At 41.3% G+C, this 22187-nt stretch overlaps 2 protein-coding genes across 5 annotated transcripts in view; one reads left to right on the top strand and one right to left on the bottom strand.

The window, feature by feature from the left end:
• Positions 1 to 292: 292 nt before the first annotated feature.
• BPNT1 (3'(2'), 5'-bisphosphate nucleotidase 1) lies at positions 293 to 11156 on the bottom strand. Of its 4 annotated transcripts, none has more exons than XM_083494775.1 (10): positions 11044 to 11156; positions 10249 to 10348; positions 8809 to 8933; positions 6723 to 6827; positions 6182 to 6289; positions 5578 to 5626; positions 4533 to 4624; positions 3396 to 3593; positions 2016 to 2121; positions 293 to 1065 (listed from the first exon to the last, which is right to left on the bottom strand). In XM_083494775.1, exons 3-10 carry the CDS (start codon positions 8926 to 8928, stop codon positions 917 to 919), a joined length of 927 nt encoding a protein of 308 aa, XP_083350901.1. In that variant the 5' UTR covers positions 8929 to 8933; positions 10249 to 10348; positions 11044 to 11156; the 3' UTR covers positions 293 to 916. The 4 variants fall into 4 exon arrangements, with proteins under 4 accessions (XP_083350901.1, XP_083350900.1, XP_083350903.1 ...); XM_083494774.1 differs by having other exon boundaries at positions 10254 to 10348; XM_083494777.1 differs by having other exon boundaries at positions 11048 to 11136.
• Positions 11157 to 12538: 1382 nt separating this feature from the next.
• IARS2 (isoleucyl-tRNA synthetase 2, mitochondrial) overlaps positions 12539 to 22187 on the top strand; it is a 32635-nt gene continuing 22986 nt past the window's right edge. Inside the window, exons 1-12 of the mRNA XM_083494244.1 lie at positions 12539 to 12856; positions 14338 to 14460; positions 15184 to 15340; positions 15764 to 15912; positions 16240 to 16289; positions 16380 to 16489; positions 16595 to 16685; positions 17999 to 18114; positions 19064 to 19233; positions 20914 to 21004; positions 21137 to 21288; positions 21565 to 21725. Coding sequence (XP_083350370.1) covers positions 12650 to 12856; positions 14338 to 14460; positions 15184 to 15340; positions 15764 to 15912; positions 16240 to 16289; positions 16380 to 16489; positions 16595 to 16685; positions 17999 to 18114; positions 19064 to 19233; positions 20914 to 21004; positions 21137 to 21288; positions 21565 to 21725 — 1577 coding nt within the window. The 5' untranslated portion in view covers positions 12539 to 12649. The remainder of the gene's footprint in view (positions 12857 to 14337; positions 14461 to 15183; positions 15341 to 15763; positions 15913 to 16239; positions 16290 to 16379; positions 16490 to 16594; positions 16686 to 17998; positions 18115 to 19063; positions 19234 to 20913; positions 21005 to 21136; positions 21289 to 21564; positions 21726 to 22187) is intronic.

Genomic DNA, 22187 nt, shown 5'->3' with positions numbered 1-22187 from the left:
CCAAATTTTTTCCAATCTCCCCTAGGCTGCTTCTAATGAAATAAAAATACTTCCTGGTTTGTTAAACCTATATTCCATGATATGCAAACCAGAAAACGATGAATAAGGGCTTCCTGCAAAATAAGAAGACAAACCAGTTTCCAGATTCAGACATAATGAAAAACTGATTTCCTAAATCAGAGTCAAGCTGTGTGTGCAATGAGGAATGGGGAAAGAAGAAGAGGGAGCATCAAAGGGGCATCATGTCCCATTTCTGAGTCCAGTGTTAATTCCAAACAGACCATAAGACACATTTAAGAAATGGTAAATATTTAATTTTCACAGTCATTTTAATCCACTCAAGACACATTGTGCTTTCAGTGTATAAAAGCTGAAATACATTTGTCTATAGCCTCTTCATACGTGAATTGAACAAAGGGGGCATCATACTGCTGGCCAAGCATTGTATGGATGTTTGAACTCAAGAAGCCTAGCATAAACAGTAGGCAAGCAGTGTAGCCCTGCTCCCCAGTCATCACATGAGACCGCCCCCCTTGAGTGATTCACGTGTGAACACGGTTTATAAACAGAGGTGATTTATTTTGCACCATTAAATATAATGGAACTTACAGTTTTTGCTCTCAAGTTATCAAGGAAATGTGATTGTGTAAAGATTTGATTATTCAACAGGAATGTGTATAGATTAATAGGGCAATATAACATTTTAGAACTATGCTAACTGAAGTAACCTACTGTTCCAAATGAAAACCAAATTTAATGCCTGTTCTATTCTGTGGGTGGCAGGGAGAGGAAATTACTAAACACTGTGGCAGAATGAAACTTTGATCCAATTCCATAAGCCATTACCAATTCCAGCTAAGAATAAGAATAGCTGAAGCTCCTTCCCAATCAAGTGGAATGCACCATGCTTTGTATTTTAAGGCACAAGAGCTTGTTTAACCGTCTCAGGAACTCGACTGGCATAATAGTCATGGTTTTTCAAAGCAGCAAGGACACCTCCTGAATTCATATGCTTGATGTCTTTGTTATAACAAAAGAAATTCCCATGAATATCAGTGAGCTTGCCTGAAAGAAAAAGGAAAGAAGAGGTTAGCCTTTAAACACAGCAGCTCTATTTCTACAAAGAAACACAGTCAGTTGCCTTATACCAGTTCAGACCATTAGTCAATCTAACTCAGTATTGTCTACTTGACTGGAAGCAGCTCTCCATGGTTTTAGACAGAAGTCTCTCCCAGCCATACCTGGAAGTGCCAGGGATTTAACTTTGGATGTTCTGCATACACAGCAGATCTTCTACCCCTGAGGTATGGCTCTTCCAAGGTTATTTGGTAAAGGAACTGAACTCTCCTTTTCCATACCTTGGTTATCTAAGTTTATTTACCTCCATTACATAATCCCATTTTAGCATAATGAATAATTCATTTATTTAATTGATTTATAATCAACTCTTTAAGAGAAATCTCGACAAAGTAGCTCACAAGCATACACTCCAAATATTATGGATACTGAAAAACACTGAAATATTCATATGAATGATTATGCCAGTAACAAAAACCAGAAAAAACCCAACAACAAAATATAACTGGCCTATAACTCAGCAATATAGTTGCTATGTCAAGGAAACTCAGTAGCCACAGAAAATAATTTAGCACATAGGTCTTCCTGTGCGTGCAACTGGTTTCATCAAATGTTTCAACTAACCATTGAAAGAATTGGAATGACTGCAATAGTGAGTTCAAGTGGTTTTGTATCCTTGCTTGCTTATTTATTTGCACTTGAGAAGATATGCCAACAAATGTGAGTGTAAATTAAATCATAACTTTAATACTACCTCATATAAAAATTGCATGGTAAAACAACCCAAAATAGAAAGGCAGTTTTAGGTTATTGTCTAATATATATGTGTGTATACAGACACACATACTGTTTTATCAGACATAGACAATATTACAAAATGTAGAGCAGCATCTGAAAACCTTTTTGTTTCATTTATTCCAGTGTATCTATTGACTCACCTCCTACTGCATGTAAAATAGCTTCTGGTGCACATGTGTCCCACTTCTTGCAACCAGGGCTGGCAAATACATAAGCAGATGCCTTGCCTTCCACAAGTTGAATGATCTGTCATGAACAAAGAGTTAGAGTCACCATGTAGGCAATTGCATTTACAGGCAAACTCTCCCCGTATGAGTTTGGATGATCAAATTTCAACTTAATAAGGCAAGAAAGACCAAGGCTTTGGTCCATTCACACAATCCCTTCACTCCTCCCTTGGTGTCAACCAACCAAGTCGTCTTCCATTAAATGTAGCTTCTTATTTCATTCAAAGTGAGTATCTATTTATAGTTACTACTAACACTTTTGAAATAAGGCAACACGTTAAACCAAAGTTTGAAATCATTTCAAAATCACGACTTCTTCCAAAGCTGTTAAACATCATTCCTGGTTAGGTTAGCATAGAACAGTTACTATAGTTAAGGGAAGACGTTCTGCATGTGGAAAAATGCTTCCTCACAACACCCTGAACATCTTTACAGTGAGTAGGGCGGCACAGTTTTCAGTTGGTGGTGATTAACTATGTACACTATGCATCTGTAGCAACCAGCTTATGTGGAGGCAGAGTTTTCTCATACATTTTTGATTCAGTGAAACTATCCCATTTTTACATAGCGAACAATTTATCTGAAATTCAGGAGAAATGATCCTCCTCCACAGGGAATTGTTGAGGGGTCGGTTGAAGTTGCTTCATTTGCCCAAGAAAGCCCAAACTCCATTGCCTGAAAACAACAACAAACCTATAACTTATTCATAAGATGTTTTCGTTTTTTTAATGTGCAAACCCCCTAAAAGCACTAGAAGGAGGCAGATCATTTTGAAGGCCACTTCCTAAATTATCTCCATCCTATCAATGATTACTATGTCTCAAAGTCCCATCAGAAGCTAAAACAATTCACATTTCTTCCTAACACTTGCATATCCTACCCTACAATGCGAAAAGAGGTTCAGTTTAGCAGTGAAAGGGAAGCAACAGTAGCACCCTACTGACAGTGGTGGCACTGCGCTTGCCAGGAGAGAGATGAAGTCAAGTGGCAACAAAGTCAGGTGAGCTCTAGGTTGGTGGCAGACTTGCAGGTGTATACACACCTGCAAGCCTGCCAGTGGCAACTGGAGATTCCTCAACCTCACCTTGCCCATCCCTGTCGCGGGAAGCAGCAGCACTGCCAGCAGCATGAAGAAATTGCTACCATTACAGCTGATGGCTTAATCCATGTACTCATTCTCATGGAAAGGATGTTCTGCAGTACAGTTCACGAAGTGCAATCGTATTTTTTGGTCCTAATCTTTTTTTAAAAAAACATTATCTTTCTAAAAATTGAAAAAAAATATCTCCACACCTTATTTCCTGCACCGCCAACTCTCACCACATGATCAGGGTTCATGGCACTAATGCAATCATTGACCAGCTTGCTGCTGTGTGACCGTGTGGTGGTGATAATATGTTTCCCAGCTGGAGCCTCCTTCAGCTGAAATCCAAAGGCACCCAAACCTAGGACTCCCCAGATTGTCCTGCCCAGGTCTGCATCTGCACCCGCCTGCGAAAAAGTACAAAAAGTTCAGACACTGCAATGATGCCTTTTGCCATAAACTACGGTTTTAAAAAGGAAGTAACGCAGATGATCGCTGGAAGTACTGCACTTATGCTGTGGAAAGAAAACAAAACTTATTTAATAGCATTACTCTTCTTTTGCCTCTTTTTTCCATTAACATGCAAGTTCCATCCCTAGTAGGGATTGTATTTTTATGATTAGTGAAGAAATAGAGTCAGGACTCTGTGATTCTTTTCCCAAGTTACAGCAGTACGAGGTCAAACTTTTGCCCCATAACATCTCAGAACATTTCGTAAGATAATATTACTTCCTCCAAAACTCCCTAAAGGGGAAATAGAATCCCACTAATGGTACAAAGTCAACTGCTTCTCTTTCTGATATACAATCTTTATATGCTTTCCCAAACATTTTATCTTTGACTCCAGTCATTGTACCATCAAGCTCACTTACTCAATTACCTTTATAATTTAGTGCTTTTTCCGCCATGTAAATGAGACAAAGCTCCAGGTTTTACCCAGACTGTTAAGTACAGCAGCTCTATCCCCATCATCCATAGGAGGTCATCTCTGCACAGCATCCAGAAATATTTCCAACCTTCAAACCTAATCTCAGCAGACCGCAGCATATGGTGCGTTACTTTATAACAAAACAACTCAAGAATTCCTGATGTTATATATGAAAAGTTTCCCCTGACTCTACAACAGGATTGCAGATAAGCCCTGATTGTGGGCATAGCATTTGCCTAGTGGGATTTAGTAAGAAAGAGTTGATCCTTTCCTTAGAAATAATTATTTGCCTGGTTTTGTGCACTTCCTTTTATCTATACATACACCACTGCTATATACACACCATTATCCAGCAGCAGCAGCTAGGGGAATCAGGCAATTTGTTTGATACTGTTCAGCAAATCAAGGCATCTCCTACCTCGTAGTTATAATAGGGTTGGTTAATGACTCCTGCGATTGCTTTTCCTCCATAAGCAATTCCGATAAGAACTGTCACATGATCAAGAAGTCCTGAAAGAGGGAATAAAGAGTTGTAGCTTGAAATGTCATCTGTGTCATCTCAGGTCATATCAAGCGTTTTTCTCAGTATAGGGTTAGACCAGGCATAACCAGGGTGGTGGTCCCCAGGTGTTGAGGGGAAAAACTCCCATCATCCATTTCCATCACCCAAGTTATAGGGGGCCCTTGGGAGTTGGAGTCAAGCAACACCCCAACGACACAATCTGGGCTACCCCCTGAGTTAGATTTACAGTTTCAGAATATTTAGACCATGATAATATAATAGAAACTTGCTGCATGTATATTTATTATATTACATTTATATCCCACCTTTCATCCATGATGAAATTCAAGATGGTGAATGTATTGTTCTCAGGCACTCTCTCTCCTATCCAGACACTGCTGCACCTGCTTATCTTGAGAAAGTTTCCTGCATCTTGTCTCTTTATTTCTTATATACTGGTATTTTATTGTATTACACTCAAAGGCCGCCAACTCTAAACAAGCAAGAGGTGTTGGCTATCACTCATTAAAATTCACTAAAATCAAGATTCATTTTAAAAAGGAAGAGCTAAGACAGGCCCAAATTCTCACAACATAGCTTGGCAGAAATAGAGCTTCCCTGAATGTGGCTAGCAATTGACAGTACAATCCTATACATGTCTACTCAGAAGTAAGTCACATTGAGTTCAGTGGGACTAACATCCAGGTGAAGGGGAGGTAGGACTGTAGGCTTAGTCAATTAACAAAGAATGAATAAATCACCCAGCTGATTTGGTTTCACAGTCCAATTTCTATTATCAAACCCAATCTCCTACAGCTTTTTCAGGTAATGGTGACCTCTACCTGTCCATTCATTGCTGGTAAATGTCACACATTAACTCAATATGACTTTGGCATTGTGCTTATTAAAACAAAAGTGCATACTCAATGCAAATGCTTTTTTAAAAAAAGAAAAAGCAAACCTTCTGTGTATTCTTTGGTTCCATCCAGAGGGTCGACCCATACAACAAGCTTTGAAAGGAAACAAAACAAAGGAGAGTTTCAAGCAGAGATACAGACTGGATATCAAAAGCATTGCTAGCAAGAAAGAAGAAAAAAATTGTGAAGTGCATCTTCACTTGGAGCAACTACAAATTGCCTCATCACTGCTGAATAAGAAATCTTTTTATGGTTAAGGAATAATGTTAGTTTTAGTTTATCCAAATATATGTCTTTCTTCACACAGTCAGAAATCCCAAACCTATTTACAAAACCAATGACATATTAAATATATTGTACAATAAGAGATATTTGACAACAGAACAAATACACTAGAACGGCTCACCCAGAAAAGTCATGTAACAATATAAAACAAACCATCCCACCTGTGTAAGAGCACACACCAAAAAACAGCCACCAAAAGCCAGACTCCTAATGCTATCCAAATGCCTGTAAGAATAAAAATGCCATCGCCTGGCCCAGGAAGGATAACAAAATTGACACCAGACAAACTTCCCTTGGGAAGAGTGTTCCATAACTGGGGTGACATCTAATTCAATACTTAGATGAGCCTTTAGTTATTAGTACCTCTTCTTCTTTAATGTTAGTATACTGCTGTGGACAGGTTTTCTTCAGTATCTCCTCACACTGGCCATTCTCAAGTAACTCTTCATCTACATCTTCAGAGGGAAGATCCTGATGTAAAAAGAAGAGAGAGATGCACAGTTAAGGTTAATAATACTGAGACGGGTACATAAGTATTTGCCGGTTCACCATGCATAAACCTACATAATATTGGGTAACATGAGAAAGAAATAGTGGTGGTGTGTGTGTGGATTGACAAATCGCTCTCTTTGGGGCTTAAAAAAATTACAAGCTATGAAGAGGCAGCAATAAGAAAAAAAACTGAGGACATTTTATTTGCTTTTTACTAATAGTCTCAATTAATCAATTGCTGCTTTTATCAATTGCTGCTGGTGTATTGCTGCTGCTGCTCGTTTTCGAGTGGATTGTGGTTCTATTGCTGTTCTATTGCATTTTTATACATTTTTGTACACCACAATTGTGCCCTATAAAGTATCAAACCAGGCAAGCCTGAACAGCACATGCTGGATTTTAGTGTCCTCACCTCTTCACCGATGATCGTGAGCTTAGGAAACTTCCGTGCCAAAGAGGAACAAATGCTCATCTGCACCAGCCGGTCAGCCTTGGTCTGCAGGTCATTAGCTCCTGTCTGTTCAGATAGTATAGATAGAATAGGTTGACAGTCAAAGCTATGATGTAGCCCAAACAGAATACTAACTTCCTTCCTTTCCCCAGTGAAGATATACTAACAGCCATGCAAATACATTTCTCAGCTTGTAAACTATGACAGGAGGCCATGGTAATCTTGTGAACCTGTGGGGTTTTATGGCCCAGCAAATCTTTCCATGTTCCACCAAAGGGAAGGTGCCTTTTTTGTGGAATGCTTTAGACTTAGATAAGTTTGCATGTTTGCATATCTAACTAGCAGTCATCTAGTGAATGTTTCAAAGCACTACAAAATATATGTATAAATATATTTCCAAATAAGGTACTCATTTTTATATTCCTGAAAGAGATGTTCCCTTTAACCACGAACTCATACCGAACATGTTTTCTTTCTTTCTTTCTTTCTTTCTTTCTTTCTTTCTTTCTTTCTCTTTCTTTCTTTCTTTCTTTCTTTCTTTTCATACCGAACATGTTTTCTGGTTCTGTATTTTTATTTTTAAAATGCAATAATTGGATTTTATGTAAAGATGTTTTTGTTAAATGCAATAAAAGTTTAGACTCAAGATGCAGAAACTTAGGCATTCATAAGCACCACCATGGTGCGGTGGCTGGAGTGTTGGACTAGGCTGGGGAGACCCGGGTTCCAATCCCCGCTCAGCCATTAAGTTCACGGCATCACTGTGTGAGCCAATAACCATCTTTCTACTTCACTGACCTCACAGAGTTGTTGTGATGATAAAATGGGGAAAGAACTAGTTATGCCACCTTGAGCTCCTTGAAGGAAAGACAGGATATACATGAGGATAAATAAAACACCAGTCACAATGTTCAGCACGTAAAGAAGACTTATACAGAGGGCCATCCAGCTCAATATTATCAAGATGGACTGGCAGTGGGTCTCCATGGCTTCATACAAGGATGTCTCCCAGCCCTACCAGAAGCTAGTGGGGTTAAACCTGGGACCTTCTCCACGCACAATGTGATGCTCTACTAGTGAGCTATGGCTGTTCTGCAAAGAGAAAACGTGTGCAAAAAAATCCCAGAGACACCACAGCGAAGAATCTCTTCAAATCATTTTGATGGAATTGGCAAGAAAGGGTCAATACTTGGGTTTTATCAGCTCTTGTATCCTAGATTATTGCCTATGGAATCCTGCAAAGTCAAGCATTTTTCAAAGCCTATAATTTTAAAATGTCCCAGAAGCCTAGGAAAGCAGGCATCTGCAGAGTCTCTATACCAGGCATAGGCAAACTCGGCCCTCCAGATGTTTTGAGACTACAATTCCCATCATCCCTGACCACTGGTCCTGTTAGCTAGGAATGATGGGAGTTGTAGTCCCAAAACATCTGGAGGGCCGAGTTTGCCAATGCCTGCTCTATACTGTACTAGAATCTACAGTGGTGCCCCGCAAGACGAACGCCTCGCAAGACAAAAAACTCGCTAGACGAAAGGTTTTTTCATTCACGCTTTGCCTCGCAAGACGAATTCCCCTATGGGCTTGCTTCGCAAGACGAAAACGTCTTGTGACTTTGTTAAACCGTTTAAACCGTGCTTCACAAGAAGAAAAATTCGCTAGACAGCAAAAATTGCGGAACGAATTAATTTCGTCTTGCGGGGCACCACTGTATAGGGAAAGCCAGCAAAATGATTCAGAAAGAGAAAGTTGGCAGGTGGATTCACAGTAATGTGGGCCATGATTTCTGATTAAAGTTCAGGCAACTAGTACATTTCCCAGCACCCCATCAATTGAAGTTGGCATGGCCTATCTGAAAATAGCAATTCAGAATAGCCCCCTACTGAACACTGAGAGGCTTGTTTCTGAGTTAAACATGCATAGAATTCTGCTACATGTTCTACTGGGGTTGATCATTAATGCAATGCACACTTACCTAGGAGTAAGTCCCACTGGACTAAATTGGAACTTATTTCTGAGGAGGCATGCATAGGATTGTGCTGACAGTTACCTTCTCAACTACACCCAGATCTCCTCCGGCCATGACTTTCCTCACAATTGTTCCTGCTTTATTAGCGACAGAATATGCCGAGGCCACAAGACGCATCAATACAGTTGGACTGGAAGACATGCTTACTGCACAGAAGAAGGGATAAAAATCTTGTGAGTGCCACCGTCATCTCCCCAAATGTTACAAGCTTAGCACAAAAATATTCAGTGGGGGAAATGAATATTGCATTAGAAGTGGGCAACATATGCTGTCTTTTTCTTTCAGAGATATTGTGAGGCACAACTCGCCCACCTAGAAATATTATTTGCTCCTTCTGTGCCCCCTCATAATTCTTTTCTGTTTCTACCACTGTTGCCTTGATGTTGACTAAAGAAGAATGAATGGGTGAGAAGATGAAATTCACATTTATTATTCTGCCCACTTTTGCCTCCGGCCCTGCCCACCACTACCATGTGGCTCCTGAAAGCTTGCTGAGAAGCAAATGCAGCACTGAGGCTGAAAGGGTCACCATCCCTGAAATAAATATTCAGGTAAATAAATGATTTAGTAACGCCTTCATAGCACTGTGAAGTAGTGTCATGGCTGTGAAAAGGAAAGGTTAAATGTAAACTCCACAGAACATTTTATTGTGATTAGAATAGGCAAGAATCTGCAAGCTTTAAACTAGTTTTATTATTACATAAAGATACGTCTCCACGGACTCCCTTTGTTTGCTTTCCTCGCTTATTCTCAGAGGTATTCATTACCTTTGATCCAGTTATGCAACTAACTGCTTTTCTACCTTTGGAAATTCCTTACCCAGCTCATGTTACAATCTCTTTTACATTTATTGTAGGTTTGCTAAACCTGCTCAAAAATATACATTGTCTTCTCTCCTCTTTTAAAAGAAAAAAAACACACAAATAACAGTGTGTCCCCTTCAACATTTGTATTGGAAGTTAAAATGCTGCAGAATTAAGCTAAAAGGGGCCTTTCTGTAAATGATAGGCCACAATCCCATGATCCTTCAGGACAGAGGTGAGGAACCTTTTTCAGACTGTGAGCCACAAATCCTTCTGGACAACCTTCCAATGGCCACATGCCAGTAGCGGGCAGGGCCAGGGGCAAAACTTGAGTGGAACAACACCTGTAAATTTTACCTTTGTAGTTTACACATGCACACCTCTGTCCTCCATGCAGGAAATCAAGATGGATTATTCAATGACATACTCCATCCAAGACAAGCACTCAAGGAGGGTGGAGGAGCAGGGCTGGTGAGAGGTGTGACTTGAAAAAATAAAGTGTGGCTGGGCAGAGGCTTAAGGGCCAGACAGAAAGGTACAGGAGGATCACATCCCCACATAATCCTAACCCCACCTGCCTGGGCCTGAGGTTAAAAGTGCTTGTGCAAACCCAACAGATCTTTCACCCACTGCAAGTGCAAAACACACAGTCTGAAACTCTACCTGTTTAAACACAGTCTTATTATGTTCAATGAGGTTTACTCCCAGATAAGGGTGAACAGGGCTGCAATCTTCTGCTGGGGCGGTGAGAGGCAAACCTGAAATGATATTGAACATGACAAAAGCCCTATTGTGGATATATCACAAAGTGCTTGGCAGATATATAACTTATGTGACTGATAGTATTATTCTGAGCACTACACAAAGCTACACTTTTATCCTACATTAATTGATCTAGAATTCACATGTAAGATTCGCTTGACAGTGAAAAACAGGGATTGAAATAGTAGAAATTTCACATTGGTTTCTGTGGTTTCTTATGAACAAATAATAATGTTTTAAGACATGCCATTCCGGGCCAGCCTAGGCAACATATACTAATGCTATATGATGTTAGCCGCCCTGAGCCCGGTTTCGGCCGGGGTGGGCGCGATACAAATAAAAGTTTATTATTACTCTTATTATTACTACTACTACTAGGGAGCGGCAAGGATCAACAGCAATTCCACGTCAGCTCATTTACATTAATTTAATGTGATCTTGAGCACACGACTCGGAAAGCCCTGCCCATTCTAATAGCCCAGCGAATTGCCCCTCGTTTTTCCCTGTAAGTTCAATGTGCTTCTCTCCCTTTCGCAATCGTGGAAATGCCTAGCGGGTGCAAATATCCCTCCCGTTGGTTCTCCGCCGCCCCATATGATCCCTGCAGCTGCTAAATAAATACTGGCACAAACATGACTATTTGTGATACGCACTAAAGAAGGTGAGGGAAATATGAAAAGTGCATGCCTACCTGCCTTTGCAACAGCAGCTCTCCAAGCACACCTGCAACCCAACCTCCCAGCCTGAATGCTAAACCCTCCCGTGACTTCCTCCCTCTAAGCCGCCGGTTCTCTCTCCGCCTCGCCTACCCGCATCGGCTGGGTCCTAAAGCCCATTCTATCCATTTCCCGTACACGTTTCTTTGCGGGGCGGATAGGAAAATACCCTAGAATTCACGTAGGATTCGCATGACGGTGAAAAACAGGCATTGAAATAGTAGAAATTTCACATTGATTTCAGTGGTTTCTTATGAACAAATAATAATGTTTATAAGACATGCCATTTCTGGGCAGCCTAGACAACTGTCTCAATCTACCTAATGGTAGGGCCAGCCCTGTATTGTTACCATGTCCTTAAGGAGGAAGAGCATCACATAAATAATATTAAATAAACTTATCATCCTAACTGTGCATACAGAATAGTAGTGCGTAGATAAATAATCAAACTTACTTAGCTAGTTTATAACCCAATCCTATACACTGGTGTACATTCCATTGAGTTCGATGGGGCTTACTCTCAAATACTGTAAATAAGAATAGGGTTGTAATCTGGGGTGTGTAAGAGGAAGCTTTTGGGTTATCTATTTACTCACCTTAGCAAATTGAGGTCAGATTGCAGAAACTCCTGAAACGGGCAGCGTCGACTATGTATGTGGTTTCTATTTAAAGGCAAACCTCTGAACTGTTCGACATTTTAGAGAGCATATTACAGTATATTGCTTCTGCATAATAACGCTTTAGTAAAAAGCAGCTTTCTTAAAGTCAATGAGGAGCGTCCAGACTTAAAAATCTATGGATGTTTTACTCATCAAAACGACGCCTCACTGAGTTCAGTACAAGTAGTAAGTGAGTCGTGGGTGGTGGATGGTGGATGGTAGACTTAGCGAATTCCACTGATGCTTGCAAATAAATGTGCATAGGATCGGGGCTTTAAGTTGAAAAGCATGTGCGATTCCTTTTAATTGTGGATTGTTTTCTATTTTATAACTTTTCCTTTAAATGGGTAGCCCCCTTTGAATTTCTTATGACAAATAGCCTTGATATAAGGTTTGTTTTCCCCCTCCTAAATGCAAAAATAAACGGCAATATATCGGCAATATATGAGTCCTTGAAGTGCAATAGGTTTTTTTGTGCGTGTGTGCATATGCGTCTCTTTTCTGTGGGTTGGGAGGCGGCTTCTCAGACTGCAAGGCAGCGTTGTGTGAAGCCTTTTTTGCTTACGACCTTCCCAGGGTGTCTTTGAAACTTTAGCACCCTCTCTCCCCTTCCAGCGTCTGAAACGTGCCACGAGCCGGTCTGTGCGATTTCCAGTCAAGAACTTTCGGCGTGGCGCATTAAAGCTCCGAAAGTTGGGCTTCATTTGCTTTTTTCAGCTGTTATTAAACACCCGCAGGCAGCAAGCGGGAGGACCAACCTCTAGAGGGCGCTGGGCAATTCAAACCCCGCCCGCCCGGCAGCACGCGAAAGAACGCGAAAAAGAAACAACAACCCGTTTGAGATGTCCCTTTCCGGGCCCCGTTCAACTCTCGCCGCTCGCCGTAGCAGGCCCGGAAGTGCCCATAGGGCAAAGTTAGGAAGATGTGGGCACTGCGGGCGCCGCCGCTGCTCCAGTCCTCTCAGCGTGCCTGGAGCTGGGCATGCAGGGCGGTGTCTGCGGGGCCCTGCAGGGCCCAGAAAGCGAGCCCCAACTCGAAATACCGCGAGACGGTGTTGCTGCCCCGAAGCGATTTCCCCGTCCACTTGCCCGGCCGGCTGCAGCCCGAAACGGAGTTGGAGATTCAGCAGGTAGAAGAAGGAAACGGAGAGGCTGGGCGGAGAGAGAGGGGCGCTTTTTTTAAAAAAAATACGCCCTCCCGCCCCCCCTAGTTGCAAACCAAATTGCGTAGTAGTGCAATCGACGCGCACGTTTTTGTTAGGATATGTCATGTCACTACGGGCGCTGGGGAAACCTGAGCATCCTCGGGGTCCTGGTGAAGGGGAAATCTGACACTTTCCTTCAATGACGGATTTATGTTAAACAAGCTATAGCTTAGGGCCCCGTTCTCTTGGGGGCTCCCAAAAAAGTAAAGGGAGAAAAACTGGACGTACATTTCCAAAATATAACATAAAAAACAAATAAAAACCTACATACAGCAACAGTGTGCTGTGTAAGCTCCTACGATGTAAGTACTGGGCATATATTCAACACAAAAAACAGCAACAATGTTGTTGTTTTCAAAGGACAGCTGGACATATAAAGGGCCCCATTACCTTCAGTAGCTTAAGGCCTCGTCAAACCTAAATCCAGCCCTGCTTTCCCCCCACTTTGAAGCTGCCAATGAAGTTTTCGTAGCAAGAAGTAACTTGAGGTTCAAAAAAATAGTGGCTTCAGGAAGGCGATTTGTTCAGGGAGAGAGATAAACGTTTCCTACCCATGCACCAAAGTGCTGACACTTTGCTGTTATCCATATAACAGAAATGTGCATGTTAATTGTTTTCAAATGATTTCTCTGCTAGTTTGATTTTATTGGGATGTAACAGAAGGTCAGGCCCAACTTATATCAAGAACCTGCTTTTGCAATCCTCTACAGCCACAGCAGGAGCTGTAAGTCCAACTATTTGACTTCACCCCCTAAGGGGCACTCTGTTGTCTCCCAAGAAAGATGGATGCCAACCCACCAGCTTTTCCAATTGGCATCCCATAAATTTATACGCATAATGCAAATGATTGCACCGCATTACATATAATGCATTTTGAACACTTATCCAAATATGCTAACTTCATATGTAGTTGACAGATTAAACTAGTTTAATTGCAATCCCCTCGTTCCAGGGAAACCTGTAAAGAAAGCTAAGATTGCCAAAAGTGGTTGGGGATCTCTAACAGAATTCAAAACGCCATTACCAAATTACAGTTCCTTGGGGGAGTTGTGATTGTTAAGCTCCACAGAATTTGAATTGTAATGCAGTAAAATACAATATAACAAACAAAAGCAATTAATCCCAATTAAAAATCAACCACAAATCCACAGATAACACCATAGACCAGGCATGGCCAAACTTGTCCCTCCAGCTGTTTTGTTACTACAAGTCTCATCATCCCAGACCACTGGTCCTGTTAGTTAAGGATGATGGGAGTTGTAGTCCCAAAACATCTGGAGGGCCAAGTTTGGCCATGCCTGCCATAGACCATTGGAAGGAAGTTTGCAGACCCTGCTGTAAAATAACACTCATTTTGTGTTTAGAATATGGTATGTAATACTATTTCTAATTATGTGTTTCTATAGAAATGTGGCTTCTCAGAACTGTATTCATGGCAAAGAGAAAGGAAAACAAAGCAAGAATTTTGTCTTCATGATGGACCACCGTATGCCAATGGAGATCCCCATGTTGGTCATGCATTGAATAAAGTGAGTGTTATCTTCCTAAATAAATCTGCTTTGCCTCTATAAATACTTAACATTCAGTTCACCAGAAGGTCAGTAAAAGTTTTGTATCTTTCAGTATTGATCTTATGTGTACTTAAATGTATGGAACAATAATACAGTGGTGCCTCGCAAGACGAAAATAATCCGTTCCGCGAGTCTCTTCGTCTACCGGTTTTTTCGTCTTGCAAAGCAACCCTATTAGTGGCTTAGCGGATTAGCGGCTATTAAAGGCTTAGCGGCTTAGCGGCTAAAAGGCTATTAGCGGCTTAGAAAAAGGGGGGGAGAGGAAAAAATCGCAAGACGTTTTCGTCTTGCGAAGCAAGCCCATAGGGAAATTCGTCTTGCGAAGCGCATCGAAAAACGGAAAACCCTTTCGTCTAGCGGGTTTTTCGTCTTGCAAGGCATTCGTCTTGCGGGGCACCACTGTAGAAATTACCTTTCCATTGAGGCTCCAAGAATGAGTGTGATATTAAATGGGAAAGAATGGTTGATGTGATCTTCCATGGCATATTAATGTTGAATTGTGTCCCTATTGAAATGCAATTTGAAGTCAGTCAATGTTTGCCAGTGTATCTAGTCTCTGAGTTCATAGGTTTGTTAAACATTGGAGCAGGTGGAATCTAAATACATGCTGAAGGGACCCTGATAATTTGTAGAGTGAGATAGAAATATGTGTGCTTTTCTTTTTCTTTGGTTTCCCTTTAGATTTTGAAAGACATCACAAATCGGTTTCACGTGATGAGAGGCTATAAGGTACACTATGTGCCTGGATGGGATTGCCATGGATTACCTATAGAGTTGAGAGCATTGTCAGAACTTGAGGAAACTGAACATCTTTCTCCAATGGAAATCAGACAGAAAGGTATATTGCCTCTTGCAAGCTTTCTGAGAGAGGTCTGTGGTGTGGGTGTGCAATTTCTGTCATTGTTGGTCTGTGATAGGTATGCTGTGTATGTTCTATGTTATCTATACTTGTTTGTGAGGATTGCAGAATCGGTGTGATCTCATATGTTTGAGAGATAGAAGAAGGTCTTAGATTATAGGTGCATGATTTAAAGCAGGATTGGGGAACCTGTAGCCCTGTTGATGCTTTCAGTCTCCAACTCTCATTTAGCCCCAGCAAGCATGGCCAGTTGTCAGAGATGATGGGAGTTGTTTGAAGGCAAGTTGTTCACTAGATAGAACTGTTTTCTGGTTCTAGGCCTTTGTGGAGGAATTTTGAGAGCTGAAAAGGTAGTCTGTGAGATTCATATTAACAATAGGGTTTTTTTACTCCACATTTCAGCTAAAGAATTTGCAGAAAAGGTAATTGAAAAACAGAAAGAGGCCTTTATCCGCTGGGGCATAATGGCAGACTGGGAGAACTGCTACCATACGTTTGATAGAAAGTACGAAGCAAAACAACTGGGCATTTTTCACCAAATGTTTGATAAGGTGAGTTAACATTTATTTGGTAAGTAAGACTTACGCTGTCAAGATTGCCATTCAGTTTTGATTACAGTCATACCTCGGGTTACAGACACTTCAGGTTGCGTTTTTTCAGGTTGCAGACCGCCGAAACCCAGAAGTACCGGAATGGGTTACTTCCGGGTTTCATGGTTGCACATGCGCAGAAGCGCTAAATCGCGCTTTGTGCATGCGCAGAGGTGCTGAATCGCAACCCACGCATGCGCAGACACGGGTTGCGAACATGGATCCCGCACGGATCAGATTCGCAACCCGAGCGTCCGCTGTACTTAAACCATGTTCTTTTCCTTCTAGGGTTATATTTATCAGGACTATAAGCCAGTGTTTTGGTCTCCTTCAACAAAGTAAGTGGTAACCGTACTCATTCTTGAAATATAGTCTGTGAGAGAGTGGAAGGCCTTTATCCTCATTTAATTCACTTTCTTTTCATGCAGTACAGCCTTGGCTGAAGCTGAACTTGAATACAACCAGCAGCATGTTAGTCGTTCTGTTTATGTCAGATTTCCCTTATTGAAACCACCACCCAAGCTAGCTTCTGTATTAGGTATGTTGTGTATGTTCTATGTTATGTATACTCTTAATACAGTTTTTGTTAGTGTTCTTTTAATGTACTTGAAATAATGCTTATTAAATAGACTTTTCCTTGTAGACGGATTACCTGCTGTGAATTTGATCATCTGGACCACACAACCTTGGACTATTCCATCGAATGAAGCTGTCTGTTATATGCCAAATTCAGAGTATGTACTCATTTGCTTTTAATTTCTCTGGCACATGCTTAAAATCTGTTATTGCTGACAGTAGGGATTAGGGTTGTTGTTCTTATCACAGAGGTAGGATGATCCTATGCACATGTACTCAGAAGTTAGTTCAGGTACATACATATGATTTTCTACTTTAATAGGAGTAATTTTGCAGCATTAATTTTGACTGGTAACTGTACTGGTATATCACAGACTTCTCTGGATCGAAAAAAAGGTGTTTTGTATGCATCTTATTGCCAATATGTATGGCTCTTCTTGTATTCTAGCCACTTAATGTAGTGATGCAGGAAGACTACTTATTGTCTACCTTTATTCTGTTGAACACTTTTGCTCACTGCTTTACAATTTTTTTAAAAAGAGGTTGCATGTTGTAAACATACTGCGTAGAAACATACTGCGGTGCAGCTTGCTGAAGGGCTTTTGGTCTATCAGGGATTATTTTGATGTCCCCTCTTGTCTGGTGCCCCCTGAACCCCATCCCCCAATATTCTGAAGAGTCAGTCTCCAAATCCTCCTGGAGCAGATTTTCAGGGAACACATAAGAGAAGGGAATTGGCAAAACACTGTATTCCTGTTTTCCATTCGCTTAAGCTTTAGCTACATCAAATCTCTTCTATGAACAAAGGGCCACCTTGGAGGTTATCATAGTTGTGAATGCATCAGATGTGACATGGGTTCATGGTTTCCAGTAGTCTCTTCGACCACTCCATTCACAAAACAAGCATTTTGAGTCTAAAAGCAGTCTGTAGTTTTGCACAAAGAGCTGCTAAAGAGGGAAAGCCTTAGATTTGTGTTCTTGCGTGTTGTGTTAGCTATGTCTAATGGCCACAACAAAGCAAAAACAGCCTGTAGGAGGATTTAAATAAAAATATTTGGAAAATCCTAGCTAAAACTATTAGAGACTAGGAGTTGTGTGGCCACGGAAGGATGCAGCATAAATCAAAAAGAGATAAAATTGGAGGATGCCTTGTGTTATTGTATCCAATTGTTTTCTGATTCAAAGATAGGCGACCTTTATAAGGAAACTAATGTAATTTAATTCAGTGGAGATTTCTAGAAACATTGAACTGATTTTTCTCTTCCTGATCACAATGAGTCCTGTGAAAATGCCTTGTTATGGCATTAACATTTCCACGATAGAAATTGTTTTAGCGGCACCATTGGGTAATACAGATTGTCACAAAATGGGGAGGATCTGCTCTGCTAATTTTGGGGAGAGCTCTGCGATACTTGCATGTATTTTTTACAATTTGAATGGTGCTAAATTAAAAGATGTCATAAAATTATAGGTATTCCATTGTGAAGTGTGCAGACACTGGGGAACATTTCATTGTAGCGGCAGAAAGAGTACAATCTATAGCTGCTGCTTTGGATATGCAGTTTGACGTGATTTCAACATGTAAAGGTAACCCCCTTTTTAATATTTGAATAAAGAAATGGATATATTTCTAATACTGAATAGTAGAGGATCAGTTGCTGACTTACTTTCCTGTAAATTAGAATAATTTACCTGTAGCCTACCTGTAGTTGAGTTAGAATAATTTGTAGAATGATAGCTGATCTGAAAAAATAAACCTTTTTATTAAATTATTGTAGTTACTCTTGAGGTAGCCCTTGGCGCCTCCTTCAACAGGCTGTTCACATGTGGCTTTTTAGGAGGTGAATCTGGCAATCCAGTTGCTCACTGGCAGGCAAAAGGTCTGACTGAACTAGGCTATATAATTCAACAGCTCCCCATAGAAAGAAGGAGGAGACTTTAAACTGAGTGGTCAGGGAGATGGGGTGTTAAACACTCAACAAGTTGACTAACTTGTTCAGCCCCTGCCCTGGGAGATCTCCCCTTTCCCTGACTCTCACGCAACCATCCATCACCTTCATCTGTATGCAGACCCCTCATTAACCCTGAGTACAGGATAACAAAAAACACAAGGGCACTCAATAGCACTCCCTCATTGTGAAACAATGTGTTCCCTTCACTCCAGGGTTCTAAGATGTTTGGAGAGCCTTCACAAATGCAGGAAGCTTCAGGAAGTGGCTCATGAGTTGAGAACAATAGGAATGACTGGAGTGGGTGGGGCAGGGAGTAGAGGTAGCACACTCCTACCTGAGAGAAGAGGGTAATGCTTCTTTTTAAGATGGTGCTTGTTATTGGCAGTTTCTTTTAAGAACCTGAATTATCAGTACATATTTCTTTGGAAAAGATACTGCCTGATTTCTTTGGCCATCTATTTCATCAACGAAACCCTGCAGACCTCTTCTCTCTCTCCATCCCCCAACCCCCTCCAGATATATACATGTGTGCGGTTTTTCTACTGGTCAGTTGTTGTATTTACTTCTGCTTTGTTCTTCTTTAGGTACAGATTTGGAAAGTGGTGTGTGCTCACACCCCACCATTCCTGAAAAGCAGTCTCCCCTTTTGCCTGCAAACCATGTGACCATGTCAAAAGGAACAGGATTAGTTCATACAGCCCCAGCTCATGGTATGGAAGATTACAGTGTAGCTTCTCATCACCAACTACCCATGGTACTGTGGTTTTGCTTGCTTTGTCTTTAACATGTGGGTTTCCCCCCCCTCCTTGCACCAAAAAATATTATTTATCAAACATAATAAGTGTTATAAAATCACTTGATAGCACTCTGTGGTCACTCTGGTGCCATCAAGGTACAGCAGACTACCAACTGTCACACTGGTGGGGGGCATGGGTGGGGACTTGTTTTAATTGTGGGGAGGGCCCCTGCATTTGGAAGGCTGACTTAGATGATACGTCCATTCTCAAACAGAACAAATCTTTCATGGTGCAACAGGGTTTCCCATCCTCTCCTCCCCTCTGCTTTCTCCCATACACCTGCCTAAATCTGTTCCAGAGAATTGGGGTGCCCACCAAAATAAATTGGGTGGGGGAAGCTGCTGGGGTGACTAGAGGGAAGGGAAGAGCCACTGTATGCAAGAAAGTTTATCTGTTTAAGTATACTGTCAGAGGTAGAACAGAATTTGTTTGTGCATTGGATTAAAGCAATAGTTGTATTCATCCAGGTATAGGTCGCATGTAGTTGTGCAATAAAGGAACAGAATGCTCTTGATTTGGTCCTGAAAATCATCCAGTTGCAATAAACATAGTGATGGGTTTACAAGATGTATATAAATCCTCTATTTTATTAATATTCCTTTTTATGTCATCTAGATTGCCTAGCATCCAGAGTATGCAAATAAAAGCATTAAAAAAAACATACCCTAGAACAGAAAACATTTTAAACATTGGGGACAAACAATTGGTTACTAAAACACAAAATATCATATACCGCCTTACTGTCCCTGTTCTTCCAAAATACCTGAATGACTAAAAGCATCCTCTAAAGGTGCTAGAAGGACATTACTGAAGGAGCCAGCCATATTTCCAACAGGGGGAGAGTTGCGTTGTTGTGGTGCCACTGCAGAGAAGTCCCTGGCATGCAGAGAAGTCCCTCCCTCACCCAAGAGGCAAAACCTGTTGGTGATACCACTAGGAAGTCCTCCCCTGCCCATCTCAGAGCCTGAGTAGGCATATACTGGGTAGGGTGTTCCAAGTGCCTGGCTCATCTAGATCACTTGTGCTCCTTAGAGAATACCTTGTGTAAGTCTCCTTTTGCCATCTCAAGTTGACTGTAGGCAGCTCCTTTGATAACACCCTCTTCATGTTTAAAAACAATCCTTTAGCTATTCTCCACAGCTCTTTCCAGCTCTATAGTTCCTTCACTTTGGTTATTCTGCAAAATCCAGAACTGAGAGTACTGTATCTTCTAGATAGATCCCATCCCCTTAGAATTCGTGAAGTTATGTAATACTCTAACCTATATAATTGTATGTGTATAAAATATAAATTACATGAGAGATGGGGGGCCACAAGCTTGCATTTGAAATATTAATCTTAGTTTTTAAAATGTTTTATGTATGAGCAGTAAGAGGTTTTATTCCTCTTAGAATGGACAGATAGTCACCATTTTGAGCAGAAAGAGCTAATGCTCCTCACTAAAATCTTGGAAGCCTGCTTTTCTCTCATGGCTAAATGTATTTGCTTCTGGTGGGAAAGTTTAGCATCTTATACCTCACTCTGGATAAGAGTGATATCACCTTTCTCCTTCTAGTAGTGAGCTCACACTCCTGTAATCAGACAAAACTTTCTCAACTTTTTTGACATAACCTCAAACGTTCCCACCTCCCCCTTAGGACTGCCTGGTGGGTGAAGATGGGTGTTTCACGGAGGCTGCAGGGTCTGAGCTTCAAAAGAAAGCTGTCCTCGAAGAAGGAAATGAAGCTGGTATGTATATTTTGTATTGTATTCAGAAATAAAGTGGAGTTTATCAAATATAATGAATGCCCTGTTGTGCCAAGAGAAGTGCATTAGCATTTGGAATTTCAGCCGAGTGATAATTTTGTTCCCTTTCCTCAGTCATTCGGATGCTTCAAGGAACAAAGAGCTTATTAAAAGAAGAGAAATGCATACACAGCTACCCCTATGACTGGAGGACTAAGAAACCAGTGATCATTCGTGCCAGCAAGCAGTGGTTCATTAATACGGCAAATCTCAAGGCTGCTGCCCAGGTACGAGGCAGACTTCTAAGGTGTATGGATACTCACTTGTATGTGGGAGGGGGGCATACTTTGCATAGCTGATATTTTAATTACCAAAGGTACCAGTCTTACTGCATGCCTCTAGGTGGCTTTCTGATGAGTGATGTGTAGCAAGAAAGACCATTGGCTAGGCTAGCTGGGGCTGATGGGAGTTGGGCACCCCAGTCTCACCATCCATGGTCTAAGTAGTGCCTCCATCTTCCTTTAAGACTCAACTTTGCCAAACTCTTTCTGGCTATTTTACAGGACGCACTAAAGAAAGTAAAATTTGTCCCAGCCTCGGGGGTGAACAGAATGCTAGAGATGCTGGACAAAAGAACATACTGGTGTATATCGAGGCAGCGGCGTTGGGGTGTCCCCATTCCAGTTTTTTACCATAAGGAAACGGGAGAATCATTAATAAACAGGTGGGTACTTTACAGTCTTCTGTTTTATTTCAAAAAGGAATTTGGTTTGCTGTCAGAAATACAATCTTTTTTTTGCGTAGAACAATCATTGGCGTTACGATACACGCCGTATTCTGGTGTTTGCTGTTTTGGTTCCTGTGGTGGATGATTGGTCGAAACAGGGCATTTTGCTCAGGAATCCAATCCTGCGATTTATTAGCATGTTTGTTCCCAAATTAAAATCTCTCCGGGAGTTTGATGGATGCTGGGCGTAAACAAGCACTGCAGCTGTTGGATTTGATGTTGGGATCTGCATGGGATGGGATAAGAGTACAGAGCAGCCCTCCAGACTAAATGGGGCAAAGTCTTCCTCAAGGGTTTGCATGCAGATTGCAGCACATCCCTATGATAGCGGCCACAGAATGGGACGCATCTATGCAAGCTGAGATTACAGCATTTCAGGGGGTTGGACTAGATGACCTT

This window comes from Podarcis liolepis, assembly GCF_965112155.1.
Source record: "Podarcis liolepis genome assembly, chromosome: 3".
Classification (NCBI taxonomy): Eukaryota; Metazoa; Chordata; class Lepidosauria; order Squamata; family Lacertidae; genus Podarcis; species Podarcis liolepis.
This window is presented reverse-complemented; position numbering and strand designations above follow the sequence as displayed.